Source organism: Rhea americana, unplaced genomic scaffold (genome assembly GCF_003343005.1).
Source record: "Rhea americana isolate MKP2758 unplaced genomic scaffold, rheAme1 scaffold_4, whole genome shotgun sequence".
NCBI lineage: Eukaryota > Metazoa > Chordata > Aves > Rheiformes > Rheidae > Rhea > Rhea americana.
Window position 1 is genome coordinate 471,000 of NW_028186534.1, and position 17,415 is coordinate 488,414.

The 17,415-nt window shown below is 50.1% G+C and overlaps 1 protein-coding gene across 2 annotated transcripts in view; it reads right to left on the reverse strand.

The window, feature by feature from the left end:
• MYH7B (myosin heavy chain 7B) overlaps positions 1–17,415 on the reverse strand; it is a 31,837-nt gene that overhangs the window by 13,162 nt on the left and 1,260 nt on the right. The window contains exons 2-19 of one of the 2 annotated variants that reach the window (XM_085313910.1): positions 17,284–17,387; positions 15,193–15,336; positions 14,759–14,915; positions 14,099–14,126; positions 12,510–12,606; positions 11,650–11,673; positions 9,496–9,588; positions 8,926–8,989; positions 8,706–8,804; positions 6,672–6,775; positions 5,954–6,092; positions 4,508–4,626; positions 3,552–3,701; positions 3,103–3,273; positions 2,595–2,774; positions 2,377–2,509; positions 1,786–1,862; positions 39–126 (exon numbers count right to left, since the gene is read on the reverse strand). In XM_085313910.1, the coding sequence (XP_085170036.1) occupies positions 39–126; positions 1,786–1,862; positions 2,377–2,509; positions 2,595–2,774; positions 3,103–3,273; positions 3,552–3,701; positions 4,508–4,626; positions 5,954–6,092; positions 6,672–6,775; positions 8,706–8,804; positions 8,926–8,989; positions 9,496–9,588; positions 11,650–11,673; positions 12,510–12,606; positions 14,099–14,126; positions 14,759–14,915; positions 15,193–15,336; positions 17,284–17,387 (1,971 nt within the window). Of the gene's footprint in view, positions 1–38; positions 127–1,785; positions 1,863–2,376; positions 2,510–2,594; positions 2,775–3,102; positions 3,274–3,551; positions 3,702–4,507; positions 4,627–5,953; positions 6,093–6,671; positions 6,776–8,705; positions 8,805–8,925; positions 8,990–9,495; positions 9,589–11,649; positions 11,674–12,509; positions 12,607–14,098; positions 14,127–14,758; positions 14,916–15,192; positions 15,337–17,283; positions 17,388–17,415 lie in introns of those variants that run through there. The other variant, XM_085313909.1, reaches the window with a different exon arrangement.

A 17,415-nucleotide genomic window follows, 5' to 3' on the forward strand; every position in this document is an offset into this window, starting at 1 on the left:
GAGGGAGCTGACAGGCAACTATCTCAGTCCATGCATACCTGGGGTCTTGGTCTCATTGGGGATGATGCAGCGGACAAAGTGGGGCTGAGTGGAGCGCAAGTTGGTCATCAGCTTGTTGAGATTCTCCTGTAGGGCAGACACGGGGCATGAGGCATGAGATGACATCTCTGCTATCCTACAACACTTTTCCCCAGCCCCTTCACCCAAAGCAGGGAGAAAGGGGACACTGGGAGCCCCTTACCACTATTCATGGAAGAAAGGGGAATTCCCTCCAGCTTGGTTGCTCTCTGTACTGTCCTGTCAATTGGGCAGCCCAGCCTTGTAGGAGGACCACTGTGCTCTGTCAAGGTGGGAGCACTGACAGCACTGGCCTGTCAGACATGTCAAACAGCACATGCTGGTTCGGCAGTGCTAGAGAGGAGCCAGATACCTCCCAAATATGTGTAGGTAAAGTTTTATCACAGAGGACGGGAGAATCAGCCACAGCACCCACAGGGCTGAGCACATTCCTGGAACATTGCTCTGCTGTTGTCCATTCGCCCAGACTAAGTGCCATGCAAAGCCAGGCCTGGCTCATGGCAGGGTCATTCTGCGAACATCTGCTTGGAGCCCTGTTTATCCTGGCAGAACCATGAAAGTGAGCCTCTGGAATTACTTCCCTGCAGAGCACCACCAAGGGCCACAAATCCAGAGGTGACTCACGCCTGCAAGGCTGCTGCATGAGGGAAGGGAGACGGGATCCTGCAGGTGCAGCAGGTCTCAGAGCATGGGGTTATATTACACTTGTTTCTAGGCTTGATTTTTCTTCAAGGCAGGGCTCAAGCTAAGTCATGGCTCTGCTTTTGCTCAAGCAAAAGGCATCTGCACCCTTGGTCCTTCCAGACTGCCTTCCCCTCCTCATACAAGCTCAACCCATCCAGGACCTGACTCTGGGAGCGGACACCTGGCTACAGCTCCATACCATCATGGAGCAACTTCTTGCAGCAGAGGCCTGTGACTTGTCCATAGGAAGAAAGCCACATGCATCCCTGAAGGAGACAGGGTCAGAGACCTTCCTCTCATGAAACTCCCCTTGGCTACCAGAGCTGTTCGTAGCCCTGACACAAGTGCTGCCTTTTTACATCACCCTTTAATCATAAGGCTGTCACAGCAGGACACAGCTTTGGGCTCACGGATCCCTCTCTGTACTGTTTTTCATTTGCTTAAGCTCTGAATTAGACAAATAACTCCTGTGATAAGTATGGAATSAGGGAGCTATCAAATGGCTCAGGTCACTTCCCCAAACAGGAGAGCCAAGAGCTGCCTGCTCAGAGACCCGTAAGATCCTCCTCCATTTTCTTCTGCCCAAGGGCTGTCTTTCCCGCCGACAAGAATGAGGAGAGAAGTAGCACAGACTTAAAGTGATGTTCATGTAATACATTATCTAAACATCACTACAAGTCTTAACTGCCGCTCTCTCAAAGGTGAAGGAGCTGCCGGGCAGTGCAAGCATCACACGGGCGGAAGCAGCACAAGCCCCAGCTCAAAGAGAGCCATTGCTCTCCCAGCCTGGAGCTTCATGTCCTTCCCTAGCAGCATGGGGACAGAGCTTGCCCTTGCTCAAGGACAAGAGGATGTCAAGACCTTTCTCCTAGCCAGGACCACTCTCTGGAGACCCTGTGTCCTTGAAGAGCCCAAGAGCTCATGAGCAAGACACTCCAGAGTCTGGGCTGGGAAGTGGGACTGATACTGGGAGACTCTAAACATGCTTCTCTCATGGCACTGAATGAGGGGCTTGTTTCTTACCTTGTGCAGCTGGGACACTGTTTGGAAGGAAGCTGCCTTCTTACGTTTCTCCTTGGTCCCTGGCTTATGAGCTTCCTCTGTTGGATTGAAATATCAATTAATTAAATAAGTACTGCACTGCATCAGCTTGATTTGGAGGACTCAGAAGCACCTCCAAACTCCTCTACACTGGAAATATCAGTGAAACCCCCGGAGTCCCTGGTCTCTCTAAAACAGAGATGGCAAATACTGCAATGGTACGAGATAGCAGACTGCCAAAAAAGCCCTACCACAGCACCTCACTCTCGTTGTTGCCCCCTGAGCTCTCAGTAATAGGGCTCTCCTYCACATACCCCATGTCACCTCCAGCAGGACCACACTATGTGGGCACAGCCTGATCCTGACCAGCCACCCAGGGCCACTAGGTCAATGAACAGCTGCGAGTTCAGAGTCCCTAGGCCACTGAGATTTTTAAGAACCAGTTTGGGTCTTCCCTTTGCCAGGGCTGCTAGGCACAGGAATGTGCACCAACAGGAAGATGTGGGGATGAGGAAACTTTGCTGAAAAGGGAAGGAGGGACAGTGCACAAAGAGGCATGAGATTGTTCCTCACCTGAACTAGAGCCTACATAGTTCTCATACAGGGAGGCTAGGAGCTTGTTCTGGGATTTTTGGAAGACTGCCACCACTGTCTCATTCAGGGGGTCCTTGTTCTTGTCCAGCCACCCAATGATGTTGTATGGCACCTATCACCAAAGAAGAGAGGCAAAAGTAAGGACAGACCAGCAAAGAGAGTTGTGAATACTGAAGAAGAGCTAACAAAGGACGTACCACACCAGCATARTGCACCAGCTCAAAGTGGGCCTCATATTTCCTCTTTTTATCTGGTCGGGGCTTCTGGAAGTTAGGTGACTTTCCAATATGGTTGTCATAGAGCTTGGCTTTGAATGACATGTCGGAGGCTTTTGGGAACATGCACTCCTCTTCAAGGATGGACAGGATTCCCAGTGGCTGCAGGGAGAAGGTGGTATAAGCTCAGTGTTGCCAGGTGCCATCCCAGAATGGGGGATTCTGTGCTACTGGCCCAGGTGAGGGAAATGACATGAGACATCTGCCATGGGGCAAGCTATCACTGTTCCTCTGGTGTACCCCAGGACGCATGGACCACTGCATTCCTCCAGCCAGTCAGAATAGAGCTGGCCAAGTCTGCAAGTCATGGGGGGCTTTGCAGGTCTTTCAGACTGTCAAGGGAGAGGAGGTCCTCTCCAGTATCCTGACAGGTATATTTTTTTTTCCAAAAAAGGTGAGTTTCTTCCACTCCAGTGGTAGAAATTTTTACCTTCTCAATCAGGTCGATGCAAGCCTGCAGGTCCAGGCCGAAGTCAATGAAGACCCATTCGATGCCTTCTTTCTTGTACTCTTCTTGCTCCAGGACAAACATATGGTGGTTGAAGAACTGCTGCAGTTTCTCATTGGTGAAATTGATGCACAGCTGCTCAAAGCTGTTGAACTGCAAGAACAAAACAAACCTGCTTCAGCAGGTGGAGCTCCAGAGGTGAGTCTCCAGAGTAGACAGCCAGGAGCTCACTGGAGACTGGCCCACAGGAGTGTTAGAACAGTCCTTGTGAGCTGCAGATGTTTACTACAGATAAATGAATTCAGGCATAAGCTCTTTTCCTTATCAAGGCCAGTAGTTTCTTGCAAGAGATAAAGCTGTCAGGAACTGAGGGACTCAAGTGTCTAGTTACAATTCCCCTCTATTCACTGCTGGGAACCTGCAGAACTCACGTCAAAAATCTCGAAGCCTGCAATGTCCAGTACTCCAATGAAGAACTGTCTTGCCAGCTTGGTGTCTAGAGTCTTGTTGATCCGAGCCACCAGCCACTTGAACATACGATCATAGGTGGCTTTAGCCAGGGCTCCCACAGCGTAAACAACCTGTCAAAGAAAATTACAGAGCAGGTCATGATAGGACTCATGCTTCTACTTTCGTAGGAGCTACAGGATGCATGAAAGAGCTCCTACKGGCACACAAATAGCAAGCTAGAGAAATCCAGGGTTCGCAGTTACAGTATTTACACGGAGACTAGTTTTCACGTGCTTGCAAGCATGTTCTTGAGCCCCTGGCCTGCACTTAGGCAGTCTCCAAGGTGTTAGGATACAGATTCAGTCTAAAGTGCTATTTTCAGAAGCTTTGTGGTTGGTAGAAGCCTATATTACAATGACTTTGGATAAGACTCCAGCCCCTAAGTTCCTCTTGAATTTTACTTCAGGACTGGCTTGCACTATTCAGACAAAGTCTGGATTCCTAAATGATATGGCTGAAATACGACACAAAGTACTTTTGCTATGTTTGAGCCTCCGACAAGATCAGTTAYTTAGGTGAGATTTCTACTGTCCAGAGCTGAATTCTTCATGAGAGTGTGGCTGTGTCTGAAGCAGACCCATAGAAACTGAACCTTTTCTAGCTTTCGATCCAACCAAAATTTCAAAGATACTGAATTGATATTCCCGTGTTGGTTAATGTCCAACATCATCTGCCAGCTCTGCCACCAACTTTCCCAGCTCCTAAAGGCAAGTAACCACCAATATGTCTTCTCATGGTGTTCTGGGGACAACTCCCAAACCTAAGAGAATGAACTGAAGCACCAGGCATCCTGTCCAGGAAACATTTTACAAAGAGCCTGTCCACAGAGGAGTCACAGAGCCATCTGAGCATGGAGTTCTTATCCCAGGGTACTCACTTGTTCTACATTCTGACCTTTGGTCACATATTCATTGCCCACTTTCACACGAGGATGGAGCAAACCTTTGATGAGATCAGCTGAGCTGATTCCCATGAGGTAGGCAGCTTTGTCAGCACCTGTAAAAAAGTACCAAAGCATGAGGAATCCAGCAAGGAAGTCCTGAAAAAAAGATTACCAGCTTTTCTGCTGATCAACACTAACTCTACTGTTGTTTCACCTGCTCCAAAGTTGCTCCCAGTGTCTGAAATGTGATTTCCTAACTCAGATACTGTACATGGTTTTTAAAGTCTGGACTTCCTGCATAAGAAGTTACAGTTTGAAGAAGATGGTCTTAGCAGATCTGTTGTAGCTTAAATGGTTTTCAGTCTTCTTGATTTTAGGAGCTCTACCTGTTCTCCAGTGTAAGCGTGGACTTCATACTGTGCATTCACATACAGTGAATTTGAACTGATCCTAAGATATGATTTTCTTATTCGTCTTTCACAGACTTTTAAGAGCAGACCATAGCTAGAAAATCACTTCTGTAAGTGAATCCCTTCTGTTAGATCAAAGTCCTCTTTAATTATTAGGTAGCAACTGAATCCTGTGYTGACATTTCTTAGGGAAGGGGAACTCTTATGTGAAGAAGAACATGACAAGGTCTGTTTCAGGCAGTCATTTTTGCTGGATCCCTGTCTCAGGCAATGCACAGTCATTTCTTAACCTTCCAGTTAAGTGACAGGGACAGAGCTCTCCCTCTCCTGCCCTGCCACAGTGCACTGACCATAGGAAGGGTCATACTGGAAAGTCACTCTGTCTTTGAAGCTGGCTCCATGACATCTGGGACAGTGCAAAAACAGTAGAAAATATCTGAGTTTTGACTTTTCTGGATTTTTAACAGCTTTCTCTGCAGACCGATTATTTTCTTAGACYTATGTTTTGCACAGGATTCTCCTAAGCAACAAACAACGAAATGTATTAGACAGTGATTGTATCCAACTCTAACTGTTCTTCAGGAGGCTGGGACTCAAGAAGGGCTTTTAGCCCTGATCAAGGCCTGGCTCCTATCCTGCAGACAACATGCTGTGGTAGGGGTCTAACAAAGAGCTAGAGAAGAGGTGAGGAAGGGCAGGAGAACACTGAACAAGGTAAAGCACAGAGCCAGGCTTCTCTGTGTTTACCCAGTACATATTCACAGCTCTGTGGCAGCCTGTGATATTGCTGAGGCAAGTGTGAGGCAGATGAGACCACCTAGTGCTTGCAGAAGATGTTGTCCCCCAAAATACCTGCTCCTGCATAAGCCCCTTTGTGAACCAAAGCAGATGGTAAGACAGTGTGGCTGCTTGGGATTGTGGCCACTGACCTTCATGGACCACGCCAGGGATGTTATCACAGACAGTTCTAGGAGCAATTTGCACACCCAGCCCAGTTTGGGAGAACCTGGCAGCATGGAGACCAACTCACTTTCAGTGCCGTCAGCCTCTGCCTGCTCTTCCCGCTGCTTCTGCTTGAACTTCATGTTGCCAAAGTGCATGATAGCRCCCACTATTTTATAGGAGCCGTATTTCTCATCATTGCTGAAGCCCAAGATGTCCATGGCATGCTGAGGAGAGACAAAGTAGTACAGATGGAACAAAGTCATCCCTCTGAGATGAGAAGGGAGGGTAGGTGCTCTCACTGTCTCCACAGGGGACTCCCTCTATCCTGTGGGTCTGTGGGCTGAATGGGACAGGGTGCTTTACCCTGTGTGCAGCTAGCTGAGGAATCCGGCTCTATGGGATTTTAAATATGGGTCCGGCTCCCCAAAGGCCAATTTGAAAGCAAAAGAACAAGGCTAGCAGCGACAAGCAGAAGGCTTTCTGAGCTGAAGCTGAAGGACTGTGTCTCATCTTCATAATAAGGGAAGTGTGCATGTGCTACAAGCCCTTCCTAACACAGGGCTTGTTCTCTCTTCTCTGTTTGAAAGGGGTGTTGATGGGATCAGATACACTCCATTCGTCCTTACAGGCTCATAGTGTGTGCTGAATGACTGCAGTAAAACAGAGAAAACTCACAACTAATTTGGAGAGGGACACAGAAGAGCCGGAACACATCCTCCCATCTGCCTAGAAAGTGGTTCTGAGACCAAGCCCTCCCCTAAATCCTCATCTCTAGCTGTGTGGTGTGAAGGAAATGCACATACATCTGTTGCCATGAGTTCCTCGCCGTCATCCAGGTTGTCCACAGTTGTTACACCCTGAGAGCAGAAGTGGTAATCATAGGGGTTGAGCGAGAGCAGCAGAATATCTATGGTGGGGAAGACATACAGGGAGTGAGATCAGTCTGACAGAGAAGAAGCTGGGGGAGAGAGGTAACTTTGGATAAAGATGAAACAGTAAGGCTCTAACAAAAGCCTTTGGGGCCATCAAAGTGCAGATTTTGCCTGTGAACCCAGAAGTAGCCCCACAGTCCTCCAAGGAAGGCTTGTGCCAGCAGAGATCTCTGCAGTACTCACTAGCAGCACTGTCCATAGAGAGGCTGCTGGTAGCTGCAACATCATGTTTGGAGATTGCCCTCAAAACCCCAGGAGAGCCCAACCTAAGAGGACACTTGCATTGGGCTCTGCCAGTGCTGGCTGCACACAAGCATGAAAGCTCCTTTTAATCCCCTTTAGCTTCCCATTAAATGCGCTTCCTTCCAATGCCCCATGCTTGCATTGTCTCCAGTAGCCTGAAGAATGCGATGTTCTGCCCATTCCCTTCTTGTGGACATGGGTATCCTCCCCTTCAGGGCTAGGGGCTGACTGCTTTGGCTAGTGCGGCTGGTCCCTGTCCCCAACAGCACAAAGGCAGGTTGCAGTTTGCCTGTTCCAGCTCTGTCTTGCAAAAGGATGTGGCTGAGAGGAAATACTAAAGGGGTCTATTTGGAAGAGTCTTAGAACTGAAACTTTGTTGAGACCATGACCACTTTGCCCAAGCAGGATGGGAGTTCTCCTGAGCAGCATCTTTTAAGCTCAAACCCTACATCTGCCTAGCTCTACCCAGGCACTTAGTCTGTTGTCATCTACATTCACTGGCTTCTAAAATCCCCTGGTGTCTCTGAGTCAAAGTCCTCAGGTTTGTCCCAAAGCAGAATGGGAGGTTTAGGAATCTCAAACCAAACCATAGGATGGAAAAATCACTTCCTGCCCAACTTCAGTCAGAATGGAGGAGATATGGCTGTCTGGGCATGACCCCTGGTGGGATATCACACACTATGTTGACCTCAACCAGGAGACATCCACTGGCAGGGCAGTTTCTGCACGCTCAGACAGGCCCTCTCAAAGGTCCATTTTTTCTGTGACTGTGCCTCCAGCTTGCTATCTTGGGACATGGCTTGGCTGCAGACTGATTTAGAAGTTGCCATCCATTCCCTTGTGACCATCAGATAAGATTACTGCTCCGCATCACTCTCCAGACCTGCCTAATAAGGTACTGTTTTGGAGCCAGTAGCCAGCTCAAGAGCCTACAGACATGAGGCTGACCACCCTGGGGGATTGTGTCAGCCATCATCTTGCAGTGTGGAGAAGTTTTCTGTGCACTGTGTGTGACCTGGCACCTGGAGAGCAAGGCTGCTCAGAGCACAAGAGGTGGCCTGAGGGCAAAGCCAGGGTCAGCTGAGACTGTCCCGGGGAACACGTTCAGTATAYGCCTAGGCCGGAGTTACTGCTGCGAGTGAGCCGTGCAGCTGTTTTCAAGCTCACTTGAAATAGGTCATCTTGCTAGGGCAGCAGAAGGAGCTTAAGGATCAGGACAGGCTGAAATACACATCCACTACCACAAAACAGGTGAATAGCCAGCCTGCACATGCCGAGCTTAGTGCTGTACCAGCCACATACCAAGGAGTCTCTCTGCATGGAAGCTTAGCAAATTGCACTCACAGCCTGCAGACAGACCCTGAGTGACCACTTCTCTGCTCCCAGACACTCGCAGAAAAGGTTCGAGTTTGGCTTCTCAGTTTAATTGTTAGGATAAATGAAGCTGGACTAAATGACCTCCTGAAGCCTCTTTCAACCTGAATTATCCTACAAACCTACAACTCTACGCAGCCAGCAAAATCTTTGAGGGCAGTGCCTCCATGGTGAGCCAAGTTGTTCGGTGCCCCTGAAAGGCAGTACCACCAAGCTAACAACAGGTCTTCCTGGCTTTTTTCAAGCAGCCACACTGTAGAGGTTGTGCTGCAGCTTTGGTCGCCTTACCTTGCAGCTCTGGTTTCTTCCCAGAGAGGATCTGGTAGTAGATATGGTAGCTTCGCTCTTTGGGTTGCTGGAAAATCACTCTTGATTTTTCCAGAAGATCTAGAAGCAAATAGGGCAGAAGGCTTAGAAGGGGACTCATTCTTCCCTGGAGTCGACCTAGCATCAGCACAAATAGCAAGATCAAATTCTTTCCTCCTGCAGCTAGCATGTGTTTACTCACAGATGTCGATATCTGCAGAGGCCAGCTTCCCTGAGGGGCCAAAATGGATCCGGATGAACTTGCCCTGAAAYATTCACAGGGAAGTGAGCACTGGGCTTGTCTAGACAGGTAAAATGCTAAACAGTTCCTAGAAACCTGAGAATTTAGGCCCAAGAGCTTCTTCTTTTCCTCCAAAACACAATAYGGATATCAAAGGCACCTGTGGTTGACGAGCTCAGCATCCCAGAGCAGACTCAGGGTTCGGATTGGCAGGGACCGGACAGCTGTCCCTCCCAGCACCAGTGCTCCAGGCTGTGGTTACTGGCCCCCCTCACCATTTGGTCCTGCAAAGGACCACTTYTCTCCAGCCACAGATTATGACATGGGGGTGATTCATTCTGAACAGTGCACTATTTACTGAACTGATTTAAACAGGGGAAGCCTGGCCCAACAGTTCATCCCCACTAGGTATAAAAGCTAGCCTCCTGCTACATGCCTTGGGCCCACACCACACAAACACATGAATGCCACAGATGACGTCTTCAGTTTACATAAGTAAGTGCTGCACATTAGCTGTGCTAAGATACTCACAAAACGCGAGGAGTTGTCATTTCTTATGGTTTTGGCATTGCCAAAAGCTTCCATAGCTGGGTTTGCCTCAATGATTTGATCTTCAAGGGTGCCCTGGAAAACAAAACCAAAGGGTGCATCAGCTYCCACCCCACCAGAGGCGATCTGTCACTAATGCAGCAGGAAAACAAAGTGGCGCTCCTTCACACATCATCCTGCTCTCCTTAGAGCCTGCTGGTGCTGAGGCATCTCCTTGTCTCATATAGGGGACGCAGACGGGTTCTGGGATCAACAGAGCTGAGTTTTGCAGCAATGTTCTCTGTGGCTTTCTCCTTGCTTAAACTGTCCCCCCCCCCCCCGAAATCCAGGCTACACTCCGCACGAAGAAGTCCCGAGTCACTTTCTTAGGCTGCCACAATTTGGAAACTGAAGGCAAGGGCATGTTGTCACTGTAGCAGTCTGAAACATTTCAGGCTCTGACCCTGACAGGCATTTTCTCTTCCACTAAACCCAGCCCTTGGACTGTTTGAATCACAGTACATTATGAATGAAGAGACCCAGAAAACAGCCTTCATCTATGACTCTCTACAGCAACAAAGTACACAGCAAGGCTATAGTGTGCCAGGAACACATCACAGATCCCAGCTGGCATGATCTGCTGAACTCACRGGAGATCTTTTGAACAAACCCTCAAACTACCCACTCCTCCAAACTTGTTTTTCCATTCATGTTTCRCTAGCATAGTTCAAAGATAAAGAGACAGTCTCTACGTAACATAGGCAAAGCAGGAGAAGAATTGTAGGAGAGACACAAGAGACTCATGCCAAGCCACATGAAGGGCAGTGGGATTTGACAACAGGAGGAGAGTTTGGTAGCACAGGCACCTGCAAGATATGGGATGCAGGATTTTTCATGAGAGGGTCTTTGAGTGCCCAAGCCCTGACTTATAGTCCATAGCRCTGTCCTGCTAGGTAGGGACCATCAGACCTGGGCCCTGCCTGTCTGCATGTTGGGGAGCTGCACTGTCATTTCAGAGGTGGGGCCACGACTGCTCCCAAACTCCACAACTCCAGGCATGTGACAGTCAAAAGAGCGAGGGAGCAGCTGTGAATAACACACTGTATTTTGCTACCTAGATATCCTTTGAGCTGTTATCTTTGAATTCAGTCTGATCAAAAAWTGCTTTTTCTGTTAGGTCCCATAGGGGCTGCCCTAGAGCCCCCAAAATCAGCCCCCAGCTATCCCACTCTTAGTAACTGTTTGCCCAAGTGGCCTGAGACTCATGCATTAATGATCATTTCCCATCCAACAGGGCAGTGAATGCATCTGGTTGCATGCATTAGCTAAAGGCCATCCCCAGTGTTCAGATGGAAGGACTGAGAGCCAAGGACATACCACAGAGCTGCTGAAATGGCAGAGCCCTTAGCTGAGTTAGGGACTCAATCTTTCCTGGATTTCCAGAAATACTCAGTTGTTGCCCCTGCCTTTGAAGCTAATGGAGCACACAGGAGGAAGGAATCTTCACCTGGACCCCCCAGATGGAGATATCCTCAAGCAGAGGCTAAATTTGAGTATCCTGACTGGAGTCTACCTCTGCTTCTCTCACCCCTGAGAAAGGCACTGGCTGTAGGCTGAGTCAGTTCAGGCCTGTGCAGCACCTGGTGATTTCCAGGCATCACTAGCACCCTGATCTCTGCAGCCAGAGCGCAGCACTGCCCATGGCAAACAGGCCTCTGCCCTTGCCACTCAGCGCCACCACCTTCTGCTGAGCCTCCAGGCTGAGTGGGACTCCCAAAGACCCCAAAGTGGAGGCCTCACCTTCCCTTTGGAGGAGCCAACCCCAACAGCAATGCAATTCAAGCTAGGCACCCCACAGGCAAACACTGCATTAATTAGACATTAAAGCAATTGAGTGTAATGATTCCTTAAAAGAGAAGCTGGAGTCAGAAAGGTGGAAAGTCACTAAGAGGTGAGATCCCAAAGTCTCAACCTACGGAAAGGTGAGAAATACAAAGCTAAGCAAAGAACTGCAACCCTGCCCAGGTGCTGGGGCCACTCTCACTCCCAAAACCAAGAGAGTTGCCCCACATGGGCATTTCCCACTGCCCTGTCACAGCTTGGTGGCGCAGCTGAACTCTGCCTCAACAGTAAAGATCAGGAGCCTGTAACACTTACCCCAGTTTTAGTGGCAGGAGTTGCCTAGAGAAAGGAAAGAAAATTGTCTTTAGAAATCCAGAAAAGCCAGGCAAGAACCACAGGAAGCATGATCAGAAAAGCAGGACATGAACATTTAGTGCCAAAAACCGTCCAAGAAAAAAGATGGAAGGATTAAACTTTTTAAGATATGCCAAAAAGTTGTTAAATAGATTAGCTCAAGAAAAAGAAGAAATGCACCAAAAAGCAAGAACAGTTAAATCCAAACCCAAAGAAGAGGAAAGGAAAATAATGCCGAGGAAATGCTTGTCTGATACCTAAAGCAGCCAGTTTGCTTCTACAAGGAAAAAGCAGGCTGGAGCCTCAATGTATCAAGAAGAAATAAGCAATTGCAAGGGCAGCTCAAAAATAACCAGCACCAAAGAAATGCAAGAATCAAAACAAGAGCAAGAAAAGCACAAGGGTAGAAAAGGATCAAAATGAACAAAAGAAAAAAAAAAGAAAGAGAAATGGATAAAAAGCAAGGCTTAAAAGAGACAAGGTGGGAAATGGCTGGTTTGCTCCATTCCTTTAATGCTTCTTAAGAAGGTCCTCTGTGGAGTGTTGAAGGGGAAAGAGAAGATAAAGAGGGGCATCTTAAGTACCTCTTATGGGCTGCTCAGATTGAACAGCCACTTAAAAATATCCATTTCCCCCTGAGCAAAATAGTTTCAAGCCTTGCTTGTTCAAAAGTCAGGGAAAAGCCAAGCCCTGGGTGGGTCAGACCAAAACACGCTTCCAAATGCAAAAAGTCGGGGGAAGAAAAAAAAGCAAAAAGAAGAAGGGGAGGGGGGAAAGAAAGGAAGAAAACAACAAGAATTTGTTTCAAAAGAGGGGCTTACTACTTTCTTGCCCGGTGTGTCGCCCAAGGCTGCGACAATGGCAAAGTACTGAATGACCCGCTTGGTGTTTACAGTCTTACCAGCACCAGATTCTCCGCTTAGAGTAACAGAAATACACAGATCAAAGACAAGAGGCAAAGAAGAGGCAAAACTTTAAACAGAGACTCCACAAACCTGCCAGGCTGCCCAGCCACCCCACTCACACTGCCAAGTAGGAGAAGCAGGTATCGGAGGGACAGGAAAGGCCGGCACTACCAACACCCTCCAGCCCAAGCAGCAGCTTGTGCAGGAGGCCCTGCCATGCTGTCATGGGCCCCCGAACAGACCCCGTTACAGCAGAGCCACGTCCTCCAGAGCAAGCCCGCTGCAAGGCTGGGCTTCGCCTTCCTCCGCTGAGGGGCTGCAGGGAGTCAGCTGCCGGCCGCAGACGGGCAGATATGGCCAAGCGCCGCGGGAGGTGCCCGCACACGGCAAGGCTGCGCCGAGCTTTGCCTCTCTCTGGGCATGCAGCCCTCACCCCAGGGCTTCAGCTGTCCCGGCTCAGCAAGAAACCAGCCCTTTCCTGCTAGCGCTCGGATAGTTTCGGCACGCTCCAGTTTGTTGGGGGTTCTTGGAGACGGCGCGGCAGATCCCGCACAGGCCCGTGCCGCTTCCGCGCAGGGCCCCGGCAGCGCGGCGGGCGCCGGCTGGCAGGCCGAGCAGGGCCGGCGGGGCGGCCCGGTGCGCGCGGCCCCTGGCGCGGGCAGTCCGAAGGCCGCCGTGAGCTCATCCCTATAGTTAGCCGCTCTCCTATTGTAATCCCAGATCACAAAGAGCGGGGGGGAGTTGGGGGAATGGAGTCGCCGCAGGACAGGAGCCAAGCATCTCTCCGCAGCCCCTGCGTTACCTAATTAGGCTATGGCTGAGGCTAAAAATGTCCATGGCTCCTGGCAGCAGTGTAGGGTCCTTTAGAGTCCTTTATATAGCCCTTATCTATATGTCACTTGAAATTAACCTGGCCTACCTCCTCCCACATCACCCTGGCCTCTCTCCTCCTCCCCCATTGCCCCTCCGACCACAGGCACCATCTCCCTCCGGCCTTGGCCTCCATCTCCCCTTCCTCTGCCCACAAGCACAGGGCAGTGAGGAGCCAGCGTGGTCCTCGGCCGAGTGGTGGCCTAGCTGCGGAGATGCCTGCCCCAGCGCTCAGCTGTGATTCCCTGGGGAAAGATGGCAGGCTGGGCTCCTCCTGCGGATGCCACCTTGCCTAGGGGCTACTGCTGGCGGACGGGGTGCCCCATGGCAGGCTCCCGCAGCTGTCGGGGGGTGCCGAGGAGCCGGGCTCTGAGGCCCTCGCGGGGCTTTGTCACCTGGCGCAGCCGACGGGAAGCTTAGCAAGACRGGCTGGGTGGGCTGGACAGCTGCCRAGGGAATGCGGTGGGGGCCACAGCTGGGTGGCACTCCTCAGGGGACAGTTACTCATCACCAGGCAAATCTGGCCCCTCAAGGAGGCGAGCATAARGGACCAGGGATCTCAAAGGCTGCTTGTACCCAGGAACTTAGGCTAACAAACATGCACTGGAGGCACAGAGAGGGCAAGAGCCACTTACGTGATGAGCATGGACTGGTTCTCGCGGTCTGGAAGAGAAGGAGCAAAYGTTCAGCTGAAACCCACCATCCCAGAGGAAGACAAGTATCGCCCACAGCCCGCCCTGAGCAGGGTCCTCTCTCATGTGGCCCCTCTCTGCCTGGGCTGGCGATCTACTGCCTCCCCCGTCCACACCTAGCACAGCTCTGGGTGCATGAACTCCCTGGGAGAGGGGCCCAGACAGGATGGCTACAGGCACCTTCACGAGGTGTTTCTCGCCAGCCTGCTTGGGGATTTCAGCCTCATGGCAGAAGCCTTGCAAACCGTCTCTCTGTCCTCACCTACCAAACTTCTGCAGCAGGAAATGCACCAGCTGTTTCTTCCCTTTGGAGTCTGCTTTGCTGGCTCAGGGGGCTGAATCCTGTCCCCTGCCTTGGMACAGTGACACAGTGCACCTGGATCACACGAACACTGGCCCCATGCCTTTTTGGAAGGGGAATGCCCTGCCTCATCTCCTGGGCTACATTTTTTGGAGTTGATTAAGAGTTGCCTGAGCTCAGACCCAAATCAGCATCCTGAAGGCTTTCTGGGCTGGACTTGGCCCCAAACTGTCCCTAGAGTCAGGTCCTAATCCCTTGTAGACGGGCTTGTGGGGCAGGCGGGAGGGCAGCAGGGAGCTTACTGCGCAGCATGTCGTTGTAGGCGTTGTCCGCAATGGAGTAGATGTGGGGGGGGGCCTCAGACCTCCGCTTGCCCTTGTAGGCTGCCACCACGGGAGCGGTGTAGACAGGAAGCCACTTGTACGGGTTGATGGTGACACAGAACAGGCCCGAATAGGTCTGAAGGAAGGAAGGAGATGGCTGAGGGATGCCCGGAGCCATGTGCACAGCCCCTGAGTGGCCCAGGATGTGCCCCCCTGCCTCCAAGGAGGCTTCCCCTATCCCTCACAGAGAGGGATATGGCAATGCCTGGGGAGTTGGCCATGGCCAGGGATGCCATGGGGACCAACATGGACTTTCTGTGAACCCGCACACGACTGCGGGCAGGTCCCTCTGGGGGCACCTCAAGCATTTCTCTGCAACCCATGCGTTACGTGCCCCAGAGCAGGCAGCTTACGTAGATCATCCAGTGGGAGTAGCGGCGCCTCAGGTTGTACAGCACGGAGGCCTCATTGAGATGCGTCAGCATGGCCATGTCTTCAATCATGTCAAATTTAGGGGGGTTCATCTGCTGCAGCTCGTCCTCCTTGACAACCCGCGTCTGCAGGAGGAGGGAGGAGGGAGCATCAGGAGGGGCCGTGTCAGCCATGCCCAACATTCACCCAGACCGCAAGGTGACAGGCTCCAGCCTCTACAGAGACCTTCTGGTCCTCTGCCTTGCCTTGTCCTCTGGGACAYCCCGAGCTCTCGTCACCCCTGCATGCACACGTCCCTGCCCCACGGCCACAGAGTCCTTCTTGCTGCCAGAGGGGAAAGTGTTGAGCTGCCCGGACACCAGTGCTTGAAGCATGGGATGGATGCTCAGTGCGGGAAACAGCTCGGCCCTCACCCTGGGGTCTTTGAAAGTCTCCGAAGCCACCAAAGGGCAGCCCTGCTATCTTGACATTGCTCAGAGAGACTTCTGGTYCTTTTGGCCAACAGCTGAAGTGTGTACCCCATCACTTATAACTGGATTTATTTAATCCTGTAAATCCAAGCGCTGGCAAACTATCACATTACATATCTGGCCTGAATGGAAGAAATTCAATTTAGCAAATGCTCCTGTTAATAAAGCTTAAGTAAAACATTTCAAAGAGATTTTTTTACATGTGAATATTAAACCCATGTGTGTTAGGTGCTAAAAGCAAGAAAGTGGAAGGGAGATTAAGGGTGAGGTTATTTTAGCTGAAACTACTTCCATTAGAAACGCTAATCCAATGAAAGTAGCTGTAGTTTTGTATTTTGCAAAATCATGATGTTTTAAAAAAATAGTTTCATGAGAGAACAGCAGAAAAGGTTAGGAAACTGTTTTCATCYACAGAAGCCAAAGAACAGAATTTTAACCACAACATCTTAAAAATCAAAGTAAATTCTTTAAACTGACTTCCCGCAAACAAATTTTATTTTGTGTAGGGAAAAACAATTCCAATTTTTGTCCCAATTTCAGACCAAAGTATTTTCAAAACCTGACTTTTTCAAAGAAAATTATATTTATTTCCCTTAGTTAAGGCAGATATGGGGAAAAAATAGTGAAAACCACTGTTCATTGCCTSGTGGAGACCCTGTTCTGTTTTCCAGTTTTACACCAGTGTAAGCCTGTGCATTGCAATAGCATTTCACAGGCATGTGACTCCCATAGCTGAAAACATCAATACTAATTAAGCTCATTTGTGGTTATTTGTACTAGGTATTATCCTGAAAAATAAGAACTGATCATTGCTTGTTTGCCTCACTATCCACTGCTGGAAAGCTGCAGTAACACCACTAAACGTAACTAGTCTCGCCTCCAGCCACCCTACTCTCTAACTCTGCTCRCTTTGGGAGGTTATTCCTGGCTGGGGCAATGAGACCAGCCAGTGGACCTAAAGAGGGAGAGCAGAGTTTGGGATCTGGCCCGAGGCACATAATAACACWTTTAGATTTGGCAAAGAACAAGTCCTTAATCATCCTGGTGATCACACATGCCCGCAGCGAATGGCACACTCACACTTCCCGCACAGTCGTTCTTTGCTTAGAAACCTGTTCTCCAAACAGAACCACTCTGCCTTACACTGGTGTAAATCCAGGCTAAAAGGAGCAGGAATTGGATCCTTACCTTTTGCTTTGCTCTTCACAGTTAGCCACACATTCAGCATTGCAAAGGGCTGTTCTGGAGTAGGCGCTTCCTTCACCAGCCCTCCTTACGGCTGGGGGGAGGCACGGCTGGGACTTGTGCTGGGGAAGCCTGACTACCTCCCTTTGATCCATCTCACAGGGTAGATCAGTTTTGAAAGCTAACATCTGATGGRGGAACGCTGAACCGTTGACATGCTTGGAGAGGAACTGGCCTATGTGTCCTGACGCGCTGCAGTGTGACAAACACCACAGCCAGCCCTCGGGGGACGAGCGACCGCGGGGCGTGCAAGTGTTATCAGGGAGAGCTCGGCTAGGTTCAGACACGATCTCATCTCACATATCCCCCCCAGCACACATTCTTACCAGCCCTTGAAAAAGGGAAGACTTTGCTTACTTGCTTGTCTTTGGTTTCCACAGTGACTTTGCCACCAGAACTTTCTTTGATTTCTACTTCAATATAAGCCTCCTTCTCATCCGGAATCCATGCTCGCTTCTTCCCTTAAGGAGGAGAGGAAAAAAAAGAAAA